General features: G+C 37.4%; 1 protein-coding gene across 1 annotated transcript; it reads right to left on the reverse strand.

The window, feature by feature from the left end:
* Positions 1-11,242: 11,242 nt before the first annotated feature.
* On the reverse strand, positions 11,243-14,937 carry LOC306860282 (transcription factor Sox-18-like). The gene is made up of 2 exons (XM_079401900.1): positions 14,286-14,937; positions 11,243-13,105 (listed from the first exon to the last, which is right to left on the reverse strand). The coding sequence occupies exons 1-2, from the start codon at positions 14,668-14,670 to the stop codon at positions 12,177-12,179; spliced, it is 1,314 nt and encodes a 437-aa protein (XP_079258026.1). The 5' UTR covers positions 14,671-14,937; the 3' UTR covers positions 11,243-12,176.
* Between the last annotated feature and the right edge of the window lie 4,579 nt (positions 14,938-19,516).

Below are 19,516 nucleotides of genomic sequence, written 5' to 3' on the forward strand. Positions count from 1 at the left end.
GCAGCGAACGTTTTTGTTAACATCACACGCCTGCCATATGGGTTCAATGATGCCTAATGTCTATAAAGTGATTTTCAGATAACCAGTTGACAAATAATGGAGGCTTGAAGTGTTGTGCAGTCTCACTCTCGTTCCCTCTCTTTAATTCTGTTTATGAGTGTGAAATTAATGTGTGTGAAACAGGAAGAAACTGGAATAACAAAGGAGAGGAAACAGAGTCATCTACTTTACGAATGAACACACACACATTTTTACAGGTGACAATGTGCAAATCCACCAGATGCAGTTAAGCTGGGCCTTAAATACTACAACAACTGCACTCATACATATGTCAGTGGACGGTGTGTTTTTTCACAAACATATATGTATTTGTTTATTCAACTCGATGTCTTATATTTTCAATATTTAAGCAATTATTACACAAGCAGAAGTGTAGTTTTAGTGAATTTCAGCATTCAGATATTCAATACAACAGCAGGATTATCATCTTACTGAATATGTAAATGTCTCTGGAAAAATTCACATTCAAACATGTTGGGAACAGGATCACTGCAGTGTTGCTTCATGCTCGCTACCTTGCTAGCCACAGAGAGAGCTGCAGAATACGAGAGAGAGAGAGACCATAAAAAAGGAATAGGAAATGTTTGGCTTTCCATCAGAAACTTCAGCTCTTTTTGATGTGCCGAATAGTGCTGGAGTGGGTGGTTAGCTTCAGAGACTCACAAGCGACACATAAGCAACATCTTTCCTCATCTTGTTTTCCTGTCTTTTTCAATTTTAGGTGGAAATTTCCAGACATTTTTGGGGTAAATTAAGAATAAATAAGTGGAATATGCTGACAAACGTTTCTTGTGAAAATAAAATCAGAAAATAGAATTGGAAAGCAACAAGAAGGAAAGCTTTATAGAGATGTGTCGCTTCAGACTAGGAGCGTGTGTGTCGTGTGCAGATATTCAGAAAGCAAGAAAGCTAAAGAAGCTTTTCCTGAAAATTCTCTCTCTTTTTTTTTCTTCTAATTTTACTCTCCTATTTTCATTAATTCAGACTTATAACTATTCGCTTATGTTTTGTTCCTTTTTTTTTTTTTTTTGCTTGAGTGATTGATTATTTCTTTGATTACTTGCTTGTTTTTTTTCATGTTTATTTCTTTCTTTAACTCTTAGAGTAATAGATTTTTCTTGTTTAATTTTGACTATTCTTTTCTTTTTAAGATGTTTTATGTTTGTTTAATTTATTTGATTGTTTTTGTTTCTTTGATTGCTTATTTCTTTCTTTCTTTGGGTCATTGTTTTTTATGTTTGCTTAATTTCTTTACTTACATTTACATTTATGCATTTAGCAGACACTTTTATCCAAAGCGACTTACATTGCATTCAAGTTACAGTTTTTACATTTTTTCAGCTCTTGCTTTCCCTGGGGATCGAACCCATGATGACCTTGGCGTTGCTAGCGTTATGCTCTACTATTTGAGCTACAGGAAAGCTACTACTGTTTCGTTGAGTATTTGTTTCACTGTTAGTTTGATTAGTTTTTTTTCTTTCTTTCTTTGACTTTTTCCTTTTTTCTGTTTGTTTGAGTATTTCTTTCTTTTTATGTTTGTTTCTTTGAGTCTTTGTTTCATTGTTTGTTTGACAGATTGCAGTTTCTGTCTTCAAGTGTTTGTTTTGTTTTGTTCTGTTTGTTGGTTTTTGTTTGACCTTATTTGAGTATTTGTTTAATTTTTGTTTGATTGCTTAGTTTTTTCTTTTTTATGTTTGTTTCATTGTTTGTTTGACTGATTGCAGTTTCTGTCTTCGAGTTTGATTTGTTCTGTTTGTTTTTTGTTTGACTGAGTATTTTTTGTTGTTTTATTGCTTCTTTCTTTCTTTCTTTCTTTTTTTTTCTTTCTTTCTTTCTTGCCGTCTACCCTCATTTATCCCCCCACCCTCCCCCCACATTTGGCTCTTGACCACTCCCCACACTTGCGGTCTCGCTGTCTTCTTCTCTCCCAGAGAAAACCACTTAATGCAAACAAAAAAGAGTTTTGTCCACAGTTTGCAGAGTCCTGTCACATGGCTACGGAAACAGCCATTTAACACAGTGAAGATAAATCAGTGAGTAAGTGGTAGTGTCTGTACATCACAGAGACTTGAAAAAAACATCACTCATCAAGGGCATAAAATAGTTTTTTATAATTACATGGATAGAAAATAACAGGCAGGATGAGAAAGGAATAAAATAACATACAGAGTCTGGGTGAATGTTACACAACGGCCGCATGGCACCAGCGGGTTAAGAGACTGGGTCCTGAGAAAAGGATATGAGTTTACTGTATGTGTGTGTGTGTGTGTGTGTGTGATTGACTGTGTCTGAGAGAGTCAACAATTGAAATTACCCTGTCGAAGACAAAGTGGAGACACTGCCCTCGAAACCTCCGGGCCAGGGCAGTGACTAGCCCTTTAGTAGTATGTGCTGAGTGTGTGGGTGAGCACACACACACACACACACACACACTCAAACTCAGGGCCAAGTCCTGCTTGACTCTGCAGAGACTCACAATGATATGTTTGTAAAAGAAAAAAATGGAAACCTGAGAAGGGGAATTGTGTGAAAGGAAAAAATAACCTCGAAACAGAAAAACATCAAAAACACCCAAAACAACCCCCCAAAAAAGAACGGAGCGTTTATGAGGGCTGTTTTAGTCTGCTGGCTCACTCCCCGATCTTTAGCAAGGCGTCACTCCGGGTCAGCAGCCCGTCTCACAGACGCTGCACTGTCAATTATGGCACTGTCATGGAAACTGCAGAAATCCATGGAGAAAATGACCCCTCACAACTCAGAGTAGTGCAGCTTGTCCCGGAATAACACAATGCACTGCTACTTTAACAATTAGAGCACACTGTCAAAAACTGCCTTGTTTAACTGTAATTTCTTACAACAAAATACTATATTCAAAACTTAACACTGAAATGCAAGCTTATAGATCATTTACTCAAATGACAATTGACTGTTTAAACATAACCATATCATGCAACAAAGTGTAAAAATCATGTGAGTAGTTTTGTTCACTTCACATATCTACACTAGGGCCTGTATGTGGCACCTCTGTTCATTGTAGAATGGAAATAATATAATTTTTAATAAAAAAGTGCAATGAAAAAATGGTGTAGAAACTATTTTCACTTGGAAATTGCTAGCAAATTTCACAATTAATTATAAGGAAATGGCAAGTATAGCATGGAAATAAACATTACATTTTGAAGTGGAAATACTGAAATAGTATTTTCTTGCAAAAAGTGCTGCAATAATCTGTTTTATTTGCATCTTTGAAAATTGATTTTTACAGTGTGTGTATTCTAAGCACGGTCATTTCAAGGTCAAGTGAAAAGATTATACACACACACTCACACAGAGCATGGTGTTGCATTCCTGAATAGTTCAATGTTTCTAAACAAATCAGTAAAATGAATGATTCAATGACTCACTCATAAAGACAGTCATTGATTTACTTTTAGAATCAATCAGCATTTTAAGTATAAATGATTCAATGACTCACCCACAACAACAGTCACTTGTTCTGTTCTAGAATGACTCAGCAATTTGAATGGATCAGTTAAAGGAAGAATTGTATGTCTCACTTTTTTTGTTATCAAATGAATCTGTGTTTTGAGCGAATCAGTTTAATAAAGGACTTATAAAGACAGTTTATTGTTTCTGCCTATACTGGAGTAATTGTTATACGGAGCCATGCACAAAAACAAAATGACATTGCTGCAAATTAAATTCATTAAAATGAAAAAATTATGCATTTTTTTTATGATAATTAATTAATTTGTTTACTTGTTGTCACAAATTCTTAATTTCCACCCCAATATCATACCATGTGCGGGGATCTGTAGTGTTACATGAAGAATTGAGTCACAAAGAATTGCAGTTTGCCTGGAGCAGACAAACACAGACAAGCGGACTGATACAACAGTGAAAAGTCCCAGTGTTATATCCATGCATTTTAGAACACTGTTCAACCAATCAGCTTTGACAACCGGAACTAACTGTTATATAAAGACATGCAAGTAGAAGTGACAACAATACAGCAACAGCACAATAAATCAACAAATAGCAAAAAAGGAAAAAAAGATGGGAACGTGCTGAGATCCTAAATGCTGTGTACATATACTCAAGATTACTGTAATGCAGGCACAGATAATTATTGTAATTCTACAGCACAACACTGCAACATTACAGTTATTTTCTGAACCCGTTTACAGTGAGGTTTCAGCATACAGTCATCATTTAATTGCAATCAATTTTAGAACTACTATTGTAAAAAAAAAATGCACAGTCCTGTTCAGTGCACAATTATATTGTATATCCAATGGAAGTGGGACTGAAAATGTGATTAAAACGTAAAAAAGCATCAGTATTAAGCCTAAATTTCAATATTCAGCCTTACAGCCTATGCATAGAAGTCTTAGCAGGTTTTTCACACTGTAGCTATCGCAACCTGTGTTTGAATCTCAGAGTGGGATGGCATGTGTCCATTTGGTTGGGTCACAAATACCGTTCTGTCCGGGGTTTGAACCCACAACCCACGGGTCACACAAACCCTAGGCCACCAAACCACCAGGCCTGTGCACAGCCATGCTCGTAAATTATGCCGACAGTTCAGGAAAGGGAAAGTCAGAGGAGACTTAGGCTCCAGTTCAACAGTAAAGATTGGACACAGGAAGTCAGGAACCAGCGACCAGCAGTTTTGTGTTTTCCAGTGCTGTCTCTGGAATAATATTCCATTTTAAAAGCCACCTACTCACAGGGATCAAGTTGCAGTAAGTCAATGTGACATTTCATGTAGTATCAGTGCTAAAAATGTCAAATATAGCTCTTCCTAATGATCTCAAAATGTTTAAGATTGTGTTGTATAAAAAGCTGATGTATGAGGCTAACTATAACTTTGGGCTCTTCCCTGCAATTTGAACTCTTACCTGGCCTACCAGTGACCCCATTTACACCTGGTGTTGGGCGTTTTAGTATAATTGGTATACTATTATAGTTTTTGGTAATAATTTGGATTTAAGTCTTATTTTTCTATTTTCTATTTTCATTTAAAATTTTGCTCAAATTGTCTTGTGTATTTTTTTAAATAATTTTTATTAGTTTTTTAAATATATATATATATGGACCACAATCAACTATTAATCAAACATATTTTAAGTTTGCCAGTTGCTTTTGCTTCTTTTAGAAAAAAAAAAGCAATTCAGAACTGCCTTAATTCTTCTTGGAATAGATTCAACAAGGTGTTGGAAACATTCCTCAGAGATTTTGGTCCATATTAACATCACGCAGTTGCTGCAGATTTGTCAGCTGCACGTCCATGATGCAAATCTCCGGTTCCACCACATCCCAAAGGTGCTCTATTGGATTGAGATTTGGTGACTGTGGAGGCCATTTGAGTAAAGTGAACTCATTGTCATGTTCAAGAAACCAGTCTGAGATGATTTGAGCTTTGTGACATGGAAGTAGCTGCTGGAAGTAGCCATCAGAAGATGGGTACACTGTAGTCATAAAGGGATGGACATGGTCAGCAACAATACTCAGGTAGGCTGTGGCGTTTAAACGATACTCAATTGGTACTGAGGGGCCCAAAGTGTGCCAAGAAAATATCCCCCACACCATTACACCACCACCACTAGCCTGAACCGTTGAGACAAGGCAGGATGGATCCATGCTTTCATATTCTTTACGCCAAATTCTGACCCTACCATCTGAATGTCGCAGCAGAAATCGAGACTCATCAGACCAGGCAACGTTTTTACAATCTTCTATGGTCCATTTCTTAGCTGACAGGAGCGGCACCCGGTGTGGTCTTCTGCTGCTGTAGCCCATCTGCTTCAGGATTCGACGTGTTGTGCGTTCAGAGATGGTATTCTGCATACCTTGGTTGTAACGAGTGGTTATTTGAGTTACTGTTGCCTTTCTATCATCTCTAACCAGTCTGCCCATTCTCCTCTGACCTCTGACATCAACAAAGCATTTTCGTCCACACAACTGCCACTGACTGGATATTTTCTCTTTTTCGGACCATTCTCTGTAAACCCTAGAGATGGTTGTGGGGGAAAATCCCAATAGATCAGCAGTTTTTGAAATACTCAGACCAGCCCGTCTGGCACCAACAACCATTCCACGTTCAAAGTCACTTAAATCCCTTTTCTTCCCCATTCTGATGCTCGGTTTGAACTTCAGCAAGTCGTCTTCACCATATCTAGATGCCTAAATGCATTGAGTTGCTGCCATGTGATTGGCTGATTAGCCATTTGTGTTGCCAAGTAATTGAGCAGGTGTACCTAATAAAGTGGCCGGTGAAGTGTATATATATATAAATCTGTTATGTAAGTCTGTTATGCTTGAGACTGCATTTATTTGATTACAAACAGAATGTTTCCACAGAAATATTAAACAGCACAACTGTTTTTAACTATAATCAAGTTTCCATCCAGATTTTGCCCTGTTTTGTTATGGACAAAGATATTTGCGTAAAAAAAAGCTTTGCGAAATTTGCTGTTTACAGCCTGTTTCCATCAAACTGGCCTTTTACCGATAAAATGGTGTGCGTCATGACGTCATCCCTATAAAAACGAATTGTCGCATAAGTTTTGGTGTATCGCAAAAAAAATGTTGCCCTTGAGCTGTTTCCATACATAATTTATCCTATTGCGTAAATTACAAGCTAGGTTAGCTGTTCTTCATCCATTTGAAACAAAAAAAAAAGCCTATATTAAATTGTATAGGCCTACATAAAATAATTTTTATTAAGTGTCATTTTTTTGTGTGTGTGTACTTTGTTATAGACTAGATAGATAGGCCACTGTTGATAATCAAGCAATGATCATAAACAGTTGAAGTTGTATTAAAACAAAAACACAAGCGATCGTGCCGGCGCCTCACACGCAGTTAAGCATAGCCTACTGAATCCACAACACAGCCTGTTCATGTCATAATAAAATACAGTCAGCCAAAAATATTGAAGAAACATGAAAAAAATATTTTATTTCCCCTCACTCCACAACAAATCATTTAAATTTAATGGTAGAAAGAACTCAGAACAAAGCAAGAATAAAAATATAAGAAGCTAACAAGCCAAAACGAATTAATTTAAACTTTCACGTTCCAAATATGTAAAACAAAATATGCTTGGCATAATATCATGGGGTTATGGTGGTCAAGCTGAAAGGCACGGACTACAGACTATTTAAACTGAACAGTGCACTGTAAAAAACATTTATAATAATCATGTAAACGTAGGCTAGCCTACTAACACCAAATTAAGATAAGTATGTTTGAGAGGTAACTCGTCTTTTTCTTACCATGTATAAAATAATTTTAGATACAATTGAATAATATGAATATGATTTAATGTGCTTTTGAACTACAGGGAAACGGTACTTTAACACCATGAACACGGACGCTGCCTATAGGCTAATTCTGTCATGTGACTCCACATTTATTTGCGTTAAAGCCCCTTTTCTCGACAAAAACTGTTTCCAAACAAATTTTTGCAACATTTGAAGTATCGATATGGAATTTATGCGCTAAAGTTAAACGGAAAAATATTTTGTCGACACATGAGAAATTGAATCTATAATTGGCATTTCCATCAGCTATATCGTAAATATTTAAAAGCGCTAATTATTTTTTCACAAAAAAATCCTTGGATGGAAACCTGGTTATTGATAATAATAAGATTTTTTTCCTCAGCCTCAAATCAGCTTATCGGAGTGATTTCTGAAGGATCATGTGACACTGAAGACTGGAGTAATGATGCTGAGAATTCAGCTTTGCCATCACAGGAATAAATTACATCTCAATATGCAAGTAGTAAACAGTTATTTTAAATTGTAATAATATTTAACACTGTTTTTACTGTATTTTTAAACAAATAAATGCAGCCTTGATGACACATAAGAAAGAGACGTGTTACATCACGCATCTACCAGGTGTAAGCAGGGCCAGTGTGTCCCGTAATAGATACGCGGTTCCTTTACGCATTTACGGGTACATGCATGTTTATTCGCGCACACATATGCGCCACGTCCTGCTGCTTACACAGGAAGGGGAGGTAGAGCTACTTCCTGTCCAAGAGGGGAAGAGTAAGGGTATAGCAGGGGGCCGCACTTCCTGTTAAGAAGAAGAAGGGAGGAAAGAAACAGAAAATATACAGATGACATCATGCAGTAGGTTTGTTGGACGGGGTTTTGGGGAGAGTCCGTATTTTGGCCTGATGGAAAAGCTGAAGCAAGTGTGCAAAGAAAGACACACACACACACACACACACACACACGTGCACTCTTCAGCTGTAATAATAAAACACTTACACAGGCCAAGCTCTTTTGTCCTCTTATACTGACACATGAAATCACTAACACTCCTACGCATGCAAACACATAAAACACACACAGACACACAAAAACATGCTACATGACAGTGTGAAGTGTGCAACTAAAGTTTTGCATAATATGAGGAATATGTGAGCGATAGTCATGCAAATTATACTGGCATGATTTTTCAAGATGGTTGCCAGGGTATTTCTCTGCAGTGTCTCCCAGAATTGTCTCACACGACTGCGTTACCAAAAATCAGGTGTCCTCCTCTGAATGCAACATAACATGACAGCGTTTGTTATTGCATGTGTCGTTATGAGCTACAGTTGTTTCCCCAGTTGCAGCAACTTCCATTTTTATTATTATTATTTTTTTATGAAAGATAATTTGCGCCAGTTTCCTAGGAAGTGATGATTCTTTGATAATGTAACTAAATGTTCTGCTCTTTCTGTGCAATGAAAGTGTTATGATTAGTAGCTTAACTTACAATGTTTTTATTCACATTAACTTAGCATGTTATGGCATGACACCCATATTTAATAGATTGCAATATTAGGTTACTTTGATCGCCCACTAGATCAACTAACATAATCTATAAAGGTGAGAATCAAGATATTTCATGATATAGTTATTGCGTTTGTTTCGAATTAAAAGGTAAAAATAAAAATAAGTTCTGTTATGGTTGCAGTGTGTCACATGACAACCCCCCCCCCCCCCCCCCACCACCACCACCACCACCCAAAAAAAAAACTTGTGCCCCCTCAAAAATAATAAGTGCATGACGCCCCTGACATCACAGTCGGTCTTATGTTCTGTTTCGCCTATTTTTTTACATAAGAAGGCAGAAACAATGGTGTTTGAGGCTCACGGCATGTCATTTCCATGTGCATAACTCTTAATATTCAACTATGGCAAGGTAAATACAGATACAGATATATATATATATATATATATATATATATATATATATATATATATATGTATGTATATATGTGACCCTGGACCACAAAACCAGTCATAAGGGTCAGTTTTTCGAAATTGAGATTTATATATCATCTGTAATAAGGTAAGCCTTAAAATAAGCTTTCCATTGATGTATGGTGTATCAGGATAGAACAATATTTGGCCGAGAAAATCTGGAATCCGAGGGTACAAAAAAATCAAAATATTGAGAAAATCGCCTTTAAAGTTGTCCAAATTATGTTCTTAGCAATGCATATTACATTTTAATTTATGAAAATTTACAAAATATCTTTACTTAATGTCCTAATTTTTGGCATACTAATTTTGACCCATACAATGTATTTTTTCACACACACACACACACACACACACACACATACACACACACACACACACACACACACACGCACATATATAATAAAACATTTTAAAATGAGTCTATTATAATGTCCTTTAGAAAACATACAGTATATAATTTTACAATTCAACTGTAAAAGTGGACATATATTATATATTAAACTATAATCAATACAAAAAAAATACTTTCTCTTTTTTTCTGTCTGGAGCCCTGATATTATCAGAACTATGCAGGTATAGAAACAATGTAAGCAAAACGTTGTAGCAAAAATGTTCAAAGGCATTGAGAATGCTTTGAACCTCTTTATTTTTAGGCCCAAACTCTTTTCATAGAAAACAAACACTGGTCAGTTGACTGATAATGAGATACAAAGACTTAAGTCGAAACATTGTTTTAAACTTGAGATTCCTGAAGCCTGCACAGTTGAGTTTTGATTATTAATCTTTCCAAAATGTGAAGAGCTTTACTGTCAGTTTCATTTGGGAAAAAAATTCAACAATAAAAAAATCACCAGGGATGCATGTTGTGAAAACACTGCTCATGAGTTCATGAAGCCACAGATGGGCAATAAACTGTCAACTGTAAAAGAAATGGCGAAATACCAGCAACAACCACAAATGTCTTTCAAGCCTTCTTTCTGTCCATCACACAAAATAATACGCAGCTCAAAATAAGCATCATTTTGCTGACCTGCACATCGGACTTCAGAATTACTGGACCTGCATGATCGGTCAGTGTTGTTCTTTCCATTTAGGGAGCTGGGGGTGAAAAAAAGCTCCTCTTCCCTTTAACATCCTTCCCCTGCAGCACACACACACACACACACACACACAAACACACCGAGATATTCTCCAACACAGAGATTCCTGCCATCCCAACATCCCCAGTTTCCCCAGGATCTTCCTCTGTTTTGACATTCCTGCTAATTCTATGGTTAATTAATTGGCGGGATGAAACTTTACCGCCCGGCAGCTGACCTGGACCTAACTGAGCCCACTTAACGTCTTGGCAAAAGAATCTGTGGTGTGTCATTCAACAGACATCCGAATATAGTCAGCATGATATGAAGGAAAAGAACACATGAAATGTGTATCACTGGATGTAAAGAATAACACACACTAGGCATCCTGCCTCAACTGTAAATGCTTTGGAAAGACTATTTTCCCTCTTGAATCCCACTCTTATATCAATCTTTTTGTTCTCCAGTATTGAGTGAATCAACACGAGGGAGCATTTCTTTAATCTCAGAGCTGCCTTTTTTTGTATGAAGACATAAGAGAAGACAGTTTCAGTTTTGTTCTCCTCAGTCGAAAATGTTTTCTTTTTGTCCGTGGTTTTAGGGGAAAAAATAGCTTAAAGAGCCAAACTCATTTTGTGGCTGATCAAAAATCTTGGAGGAGGGAATCAGAGAGACAAGACTGGATTACAGCTTAAACATTGCGGCACTGCTCTCGCTCTCCATTCTCTCAAAAAGGCAACAACAATTACAGCCACATCACCATTTTACATAAATCAGGCAAATATGCACCTAATGCAAGTGTAAAGATTTTGACAACTACCCAATATTGAGTGACAACTTTATTTAGCAAAATATGCAGATACATTTTTTTGTGTAATACATTTTTTTTTATTAAAACTGTTTTAAGAAGAAGAAAAAAAACAGTGAAAAGCACATGCACTCTGTGGTGTGGGAAAGTGTGTTAGTGAAATACTATGTACAATTGTGTGTTTTCAATTTAATTGCTTTGATTTAATAGCTCTGAGACATTTTATATTGCAAACTCTTTTTATTTGAAGATAATTATTACCAAAAGGGGAGAGTGATTACCAACTCAACATGTTCCTCAAGTGCTAAGAGGATTACAAAATTGCATGTCCACATGAAATGCCCAATTCAAACATATTCAACCAAACAGAAGGGAAGAATTTGAGATAAATTAGTCATCAATGGATCAAAATACGTGAGATGTCATGAAAAAAAAAGAAAAAAAAAAAAAAGAGTAATTGAAAGATATTAAGTGCAGTATAAAAGTCTTGAGTGGTTTTCACATACCCAGTGCAAAACATATTTTCATACAACCTTATTTAAAATGTCTATAAAAATAGAAATAAACGATATAAAAAGCAAATAAAAAGACAAATATATATATATATGTATTGCAAAAATATTCACATTCTAGACTTCCACGTCCCAGTACCCTCATTTGAGACCGTAAGCATACAGTAGCTGGATGGAGTCAGCAAAATTATCGGTTAAATCGGCCACAGTCTCAGAAAGTACAGGCTATCAAGACCAGAAATGACTAGTCATACTGTGAAATGCAATTGAGTGAAGTCTATACGGTGAGAACCATCCTGTATAGAGTTCAGTAACCTCCAGTGATTCGTGAAACCGGGCAAGATGATTCCCTGAAGAAGGTAACTCTTATAAATCAAAAAGATCTAAGACTCAAAAAAAGCCATATGTGCACCAGACTTCAGGACTGCGTGGAGAAGTGGTTTTATCCCGTAATGCATGCGCTGTAGTAGACTGCGCAGCTGGCGTCGGACAGGGCTGATATCAAAGCGCTGCTCTCCTCGCAAGGGGCGTTCCTGCTCAATCGAGTCCTGTTCGTGCTCAGGTATTGGTCGAACTCAATCCTGTCCACTTCGCCCCAGAACTCGGCCGACGGTCCCAGCTGGTCCACAGCGTCCAGAGAGGGCGGAGCGACCTGAGCAACCGCCGAGGTCTCGGGCGGCGGAGACAGCTGGCCCAGATGAGAGGTGAAGGCAGGCTGGGACTGACTGCTCCCGTATATCTGGCCGTAATAGCCTGCAGGTGTGGGAGTGTGAGGAGCCTTGGAGGATTCTGGGAGGCTCATGTTGGGGTAGAGACCGTTAGGGTTCGTGGACTCCAGGCATTTCTCCTGCAGCGGGAGGCAGGCCAGTGGAGACTTCTGGTTGAGGTGTGGGTGGGAATGCTGGAGGTTATGGGAGTTGTGGTGAGGGTGGTGGCCAGTCTGATGGTTTGGATGCTGGTGGTAGTTTATCCACGAACCCAGACCCACATCTTCCTGCATGTGAGGGGGGAAAAACACTGAATCTCCGCCTCCCTCCTCCAAAACATCCAGTGGTGACATCTCCGGCGTCGGCAGGCCAAAACTCTCCAGCTCCGGAGCTCCGGAGTGGTGGAGGTCTCTGAAGTGTCCCAGGGGAGGCAGCAGATGATGGGCATGGCGATGTGGCGAGTAGGCATCTCCTGGTCCCAGGCCACCAGCGAGGCCTTGGAGGAGCAAACCTGGTTCCACTCGTTTCATCTTCTTGGGCTGTTTCTTGCGGCGAGGACGGTATTTGTAGTTCGGGTGATCCTGGAGGTGCTGCAAACGGAGTCGTTCGGCTTCCTCCACAAACGGACGCTTGTCTAGTGTGCTTAGAGCCTTCCAGGATTGACCTAAAAACATCATCCAATCAGTGCCATTGTTGTAGGATTCGTTGTGCTACTTTTTGCTGTTTTGCTTTAGTAGATTATAAATACATTTTTTTTTATCATACCTAGTTTAGTCACTACAACATTGTTCTAATTTAATCTAGAAACAATGCCAGGGTACTGAGCCATATTCTTCTGATTTTTATAAAAAGTTTTTAATTTAGCTCACTTGAATAAATATACAAATATAATCATGCACAAATGATTTTTAAATGAGCTGTCACAATTGTTACGTTTGCAGCAGCAGCGATTGCTTTTGGTGAAAACAGATGTAACACAAGCACTGACAAACGTGTGTGTGACATGAGCAAATCATTACGTGTAACTGGTGCGGGTCACACGGGGTTGGGTTGTAGTATTTTAATTATTAATGGGTCAATGGCTGCAGACAATCGGCAGCTTGTGTGTCTGCCACAGCCCTGTTATATTTTAAAAAATAAGGACATCAAAATTTCTCTCAGAGAAACAGCCAAACAAAAATATTGTGCAAGATTTACAAACTTTTCAAATTACTTTTATGTCATGTGCGCCCAAGGCTTGTTTTCTAATCGATAATTCTGAGTGGCATACAAAGTTCAGTTTTTTTTATTATTTTATTATAATAATAAATTGCCACATTTAATTTTTATTTAATTTATTTTTTTACATAAATATAAAATTGAGTTATCATTTTAAATGACAATGAATCTGCCTGATTGTAGAAGTAGCAGGGAGTGAATAAGGACGTGATTTTGTGCAGCATGAATATCATTTTAACAATAAATCTAAAAATGATCATGCTTAAACTATTAGATTTGGAATTAACTTCATTTTATGGCCATTTACAAAATATTTAATTGACAATGTGGTCATGTTTACTTGTCATTTATTAGTAATGTAATTGTATTCCAATTATTCCTCTGATAACCTCACATTCACAATCTTTTTAAAATGTAATAATTATTCTTTATTTTTATTTATTTATTTTAATATTTTATTGTATGTATTAATTAGGCAATTCTGACACATATATATTTTTATTTGAATTTTCATATTTTAAACCACCAGTTTTCAAATATTCCACATCCGTGACATCGCACCCTCCTGATGCACTAGATTGACCCCAGCTTAACCCCCGAGATGTGATGTATAGCAAGCGTCTTACCCAGCATCTTACTGAGCACGGCGTTATGCAGGTCTGGGTTCTGGAGGGCCAGACGTTTGCGCTCATCTTTAGCCCACACCATGAAGGCATTCATCGGCCTCCTGATCCTCGACTCCCCCCCTGATTTCCCCTCGCTGGAGCCCAGGGTCAGAGCCCCAGGGCGGGTTGAGTCCGGGCTTCCCGTCCTGGCCTCTGCTCCGGTTCGGGACCCCGTCCGTGTTCCAGAGCCGGGCATCGGTGCCAGCTCTGTGGTCCGGCTGCGGTCAAAACCATGTCCCCGGTCAGGGCCCGGAGTGCTGGAAGAGGCACCCCATGTCCCACGCTCCGCAACCTGGCTGGGCTGAGAACTGGCCTCTTGACAGCAACTAGACTCAGATATATTCATTCCAGCAAGACCACCTCAGTTAAAGCACGCTGTTGTCTTTGGACAGAAGCAACACCAGGACTTTGCTACTTTAAGCTACTTTAAATAAAGACTGACCAGTAACCCAAATGAAACGAATCGTAAAAAGAAAGAAAAATAGTAAGAAAAGGCTGCACCCTTTGTTTTCAGATGTTTCAGAGAAGTGTAAAATCCCACAGATGTTAGTGTTTTGTAACTCCTGCCCTCCAGACGGTATATAGTTCTTGTGCTGAGTTTGAAAGTTGTCGTGAGTTTTGATGAACCCATGCTGTAAATATATACATGGCCTGAGCCAATCAGAGCATCGGCCCGGACAGGAGAGGCGGGAGGGGTAGCCAGTGGGAGTTCTCCTGCCCCCCTTTACAGCCTCCACAGACAGAGAGATGTAATCTGAGAGGGCCATTGTTTTAGGCCTGCTGTACACACACTCATATAGGGCCCATACACTAAATCATAATACACTTGCGCATACACAGGAACCCTGTTTGTACTGGGGGGCCGGGACCACAAAGAAAGCTGTGCACTTGAGTGTTAACAACGTGTAACAATGAGCGCAAATGTAAAGACATGGCAGTCGTCATGAAGGAAAACACATAAACCCAACATACACAATAATGTACTATAACCATTTTAGATGCATTCAACCTTTGCCCTGAATATAAGGCAAAGCCTGCTTTCTGGTTTCTTGGTAGCATGAAATAACTATACTTAAAGTGATTTATAGACAGTTTTCACAGCTAAATATTTGTGGTCAACCCTTAATTTATTTAAAAATACACTGTAAAAAGTAAAAACATGCATTTTTTACCCTAAAAAATTAGTCCTATTGTATGTGAGCTTAAAAATGACTTAAAAAATTACTTTGTGTAACCCAATATAGTCAGGCTGATTTAGTCATATTAAATATTATATTTGACTTGGATAAAACCTGATAATTTAGAAGCATATTTTTAGGTAATGTTCTACAGCATTTTTTTCGCCCAGTGGAGATTATTTATATAGGGGTGAAAAGTGTAAAGGCTGTTTTATTAAAATAATGGACATGAAAAGTTCACAAATCTACAGCTAGAAAGTAGCTAATACTTGAGTTTATACATTTTATTATATTAGGAGCTGAAGTTTTATACAGTTTCATATACTGTACTATATATATATATATATATATTTTTTTTTTTTTTTTTTTATCTTCAATTATTTTATTATTATTATTATTATTATTATTATTATTATGTTTTATCTTCAATTAATTTTTTTTTTGTCCTTGTATATATGAACCTGGACCACACAACCAGTCATAAGGGTCAATGTTTTGAAATTGAGATTTATATATCATCTGAAATTTGAATACATAAGCTATTCATTTGTTAGGATAGGACAATATTTGGCCAAGATACAACTATTTCAAAGTTTGAAAGATATATATATTAACCTATATATGTATAGGTTGTATTTTCAGAGATTTATTTTATTTCAGCTGTTGCAGTTGCAAAAATTATATTTTTGTTGACTAAAATATTACATTTTTTTTTTTGCATGACAAAAGATTTCATTCAAAATATATCTTGGGGTCAAAAGACAAAAATTATGACCAAATAAATTCTTAGTATAACACTCACAGTTATTCCTGTCTGGGTTTGTATGCATGTAAAAAACATATTTTTATTGCTCATCTAAACATTATTTTTATAGTCTAATGAGCTGAAATGCTCTGGTTGACAGCAGCATTTATTACATGGCTGTTAGTGAAAAATGCAGCATAGGAGGAGGCGAGTCATTAAACAGCTACGATTACAATGAACTTCACACTTCACAATGAGCTTCATTAACTTCATGTGAGTAAAATGGAGAGTATAAAAAATAGTTCTGTTTGCCAACGAATTGAAGTAGGAAGAAGGCCAATCTCCATCACTTTTGTAACAAATACAGAAGAAACGCCAAACATTGGACGGGTCAGGGAGGGCAACCTCTTAATGAGATGGGATGTCGGCTTGCCTCTCTCCTTTGAGAAGGGTCACGGTCAACAACAGTTGAACACAATCGTTTAACCTCATCTAACTCAAGAGGATGTGAAAGATAAAGACCATCACTCTTAAACTATGTCCATGTGCTTAAAACTATATTGCACACAAGTGCATGTGTATGAAATGTAAAGTTGGCTTTTGATTTACCTTGCAAGAATGCGAAGTAACCACATTTAAACATTCTCAAACGTCCATGTGAAAACCACAAATTAGTCCTGTGGTTTCTTGTCTCCGCACCTATGCAATTCATCCAGTCTTAGACAGCTGCATCCAGCCAATTTCTCCCCCCATTGAGCAGTACATCAATATCCTCGACTCTATGAATAAATGCAAGGCGAGTCATGAGAGTTCAGGCCGCACAGAATCGCACAGAGGGAAATGGAGTTTTATGTGTATGTGAAGTGGATTTAGCTCCATTAGTACAGTAGGCAGATCAACAGGCCACAAAAGGCCACGAGAGGCATTTTATTGTTTAATCTATCAGGACTTGTCATGGTTTTCTGAAATATAATGGTGCTGGCATTTGTCTTTGGGAAGATGAGAGAGGGTGACGGGTGTAAAAAGGGAAATGTGCAGCTCTGCTTGATCTGTGTGTAAATTACTGTCATGCCCTCAGCTTTAAAAAAGAGTAATGTAGGGCTATGAAAAAAGCAAGGTCTAAATACACATTTTTTTGAACTTACAGTTGAATTAACATTTTTAGAACACTGAGCACAACAGTCAAAACACATATTTACATAGAAAAACAATGGAAAAGCAGTGCAGTGGAATGCCAAAACAAAAAAAGAATTTTAAAACTGGCATGAAATGTACGTCTTTTGATTCAAATCTATTTTCTAAAGTCATGTTATTGATATTACTGTGAACAAATCATATTATAAAAACAATTATAATAATTAAACAGCAGAACCAAGTCCCTGCCCAACATTCTTTTTTTTTTTTCATAATCTGTTTCACCCAGAAGTGCATCACAATCCAAAAGAAATCTGCTACTTCCATGACATCCCAAATTTAATGGTTTGTTAAGAAAATGTGGTAAATGATCATGAAAAACTTACAAAAAATATTATTACAATAGTCTTAAATATGTTTTAAGCAAAGTATAATAATGTTTTACTACACCAATTTTTTTAAAATTATTATTATTATTTTCTTTTTTTCAGCAGAAATAAAATGTGTTTTTATTTAATTACTTGCCAGAAAATAGTTTATTTTGATTTAAACAAGTCATTTTAACATGGGTAACATGAATTTCTATCTGTTGTGCTTAAAACATAAAAATTATATTATATATATATATATATATATATATATATATATATATATATATATATTATTGCAAATCACACACATACACACAAAGATATTATATATATATATGTATATATATATACTGTATATATATATATATATGTATATATATATATATATACTGTATATATATATACACACACATATGTACCATTTAAGTATCGAGATAAACTAAATTGCATTGGCAACTAGCTGAAAACTTTTCTTTTAATAAATATTTGATTTTATATATAAGGTTTTATTTGTTTTAAGTAATGAAAGTTTTGTTATGGTTCTACTTTTAGTTAACTAACCATAAATTGGAAAGGTTTAACCTTTATATTCACATTGTGAGATCTGGCATGGCATGTTTGTGACATAACTTAAATGTAAATAAATACACACTCACACATACGTGCTTCTGCTGCGTCAGTGATTTACCGGGAAATATTGCATGGGCCGTGTGGACGGGAAGGTCTCTCCTAGATGGTGAAAGTTGGCTACGTGACAGTGGTCTTCGCCTGGCTGTCTGCTCCGTATTCCCCCCTGGACATTCTCACAGTAAATGTGTGTGCGGCCGCCTCACCGCTCCTCCAGTCCACCTCCTGCCGCCCACCACCTCCAGAAACAGGAAGTCAGGGATGTTCCTGCGGGCCGCCGTGACGTGACCTGTTAAGATCGAGAGATACCGCGAGAGAGAGACAGAGGGAATGCTGAGGAAGAGAAAGGAAAGCTGACCTTTGACCCACCCGACCCCTCGGGTCCTCTTGTGGAGGTGCCCGGTTTGGCGTGGCAGATCGCTGGCCTCCTGCCCGCCGCGAGCGACAGCACTCCCACTTCACCGCTGTCTCTGTGTCTCTGTGAAGGGCACCACACCTACACCACAGCGGAAATTTGGCCAAGACTCCAGACTGAGCGGCTAGAGGAGGAGAACTTCACAACACTCTCTCATCTTTTATTTCTCTATTTACTGTACGGGGCGAGGACACACACACAAATACACACGCACAGGCATTTTGATGAACAAAGACTCTGTCAATGAGTGTGTGTGTGTGTGTGTGTGCTTTGATTATTGATGAATATGTTGAAGTCGCTCCAAATGAGTGTGTGTGTGAGTGTTGGAGGTGAAGGTTTTGTGAAATATTCATGTGCTACTCTATTTTCTGCCGCTTGATGAAGGGAAGTTTGTTCTGATGGATGGAAGCAACTATGTTTGGGAATCCCCCACGTTAACAATATTCTCGCACACACTGAAAACAATTGGTAGCCGTACAATAACACATCCACACACATTTACTCCAGCTAATCTAGATGGTCATTTATCGTAGTTCACTACATTTATTACAGGTTTTATTTTTTTTATTTTTTTACTATACTAGAAATATATATCAAGTCTAAATACTATCAAAACACAATGTTAATCAGCTGTTAATCTTTAAATTGCATTACCATCTATACAAAAGTGGACAATTTAGGAAAAATGTTGTACTGTAATGTAACCATAGATATAATGTAAC

This window comes from Barbus barbus (assembly GCF_936440315.1).
Source record: "Barbus barbus genome assembly, chromosome: 41".
Taxonomy (NCBI): Eukaryota; Metazoa; Chordata; class Actinopteri; order Cypriniformes; family Cyprinidae; genus Barbus; species Barbus barbus.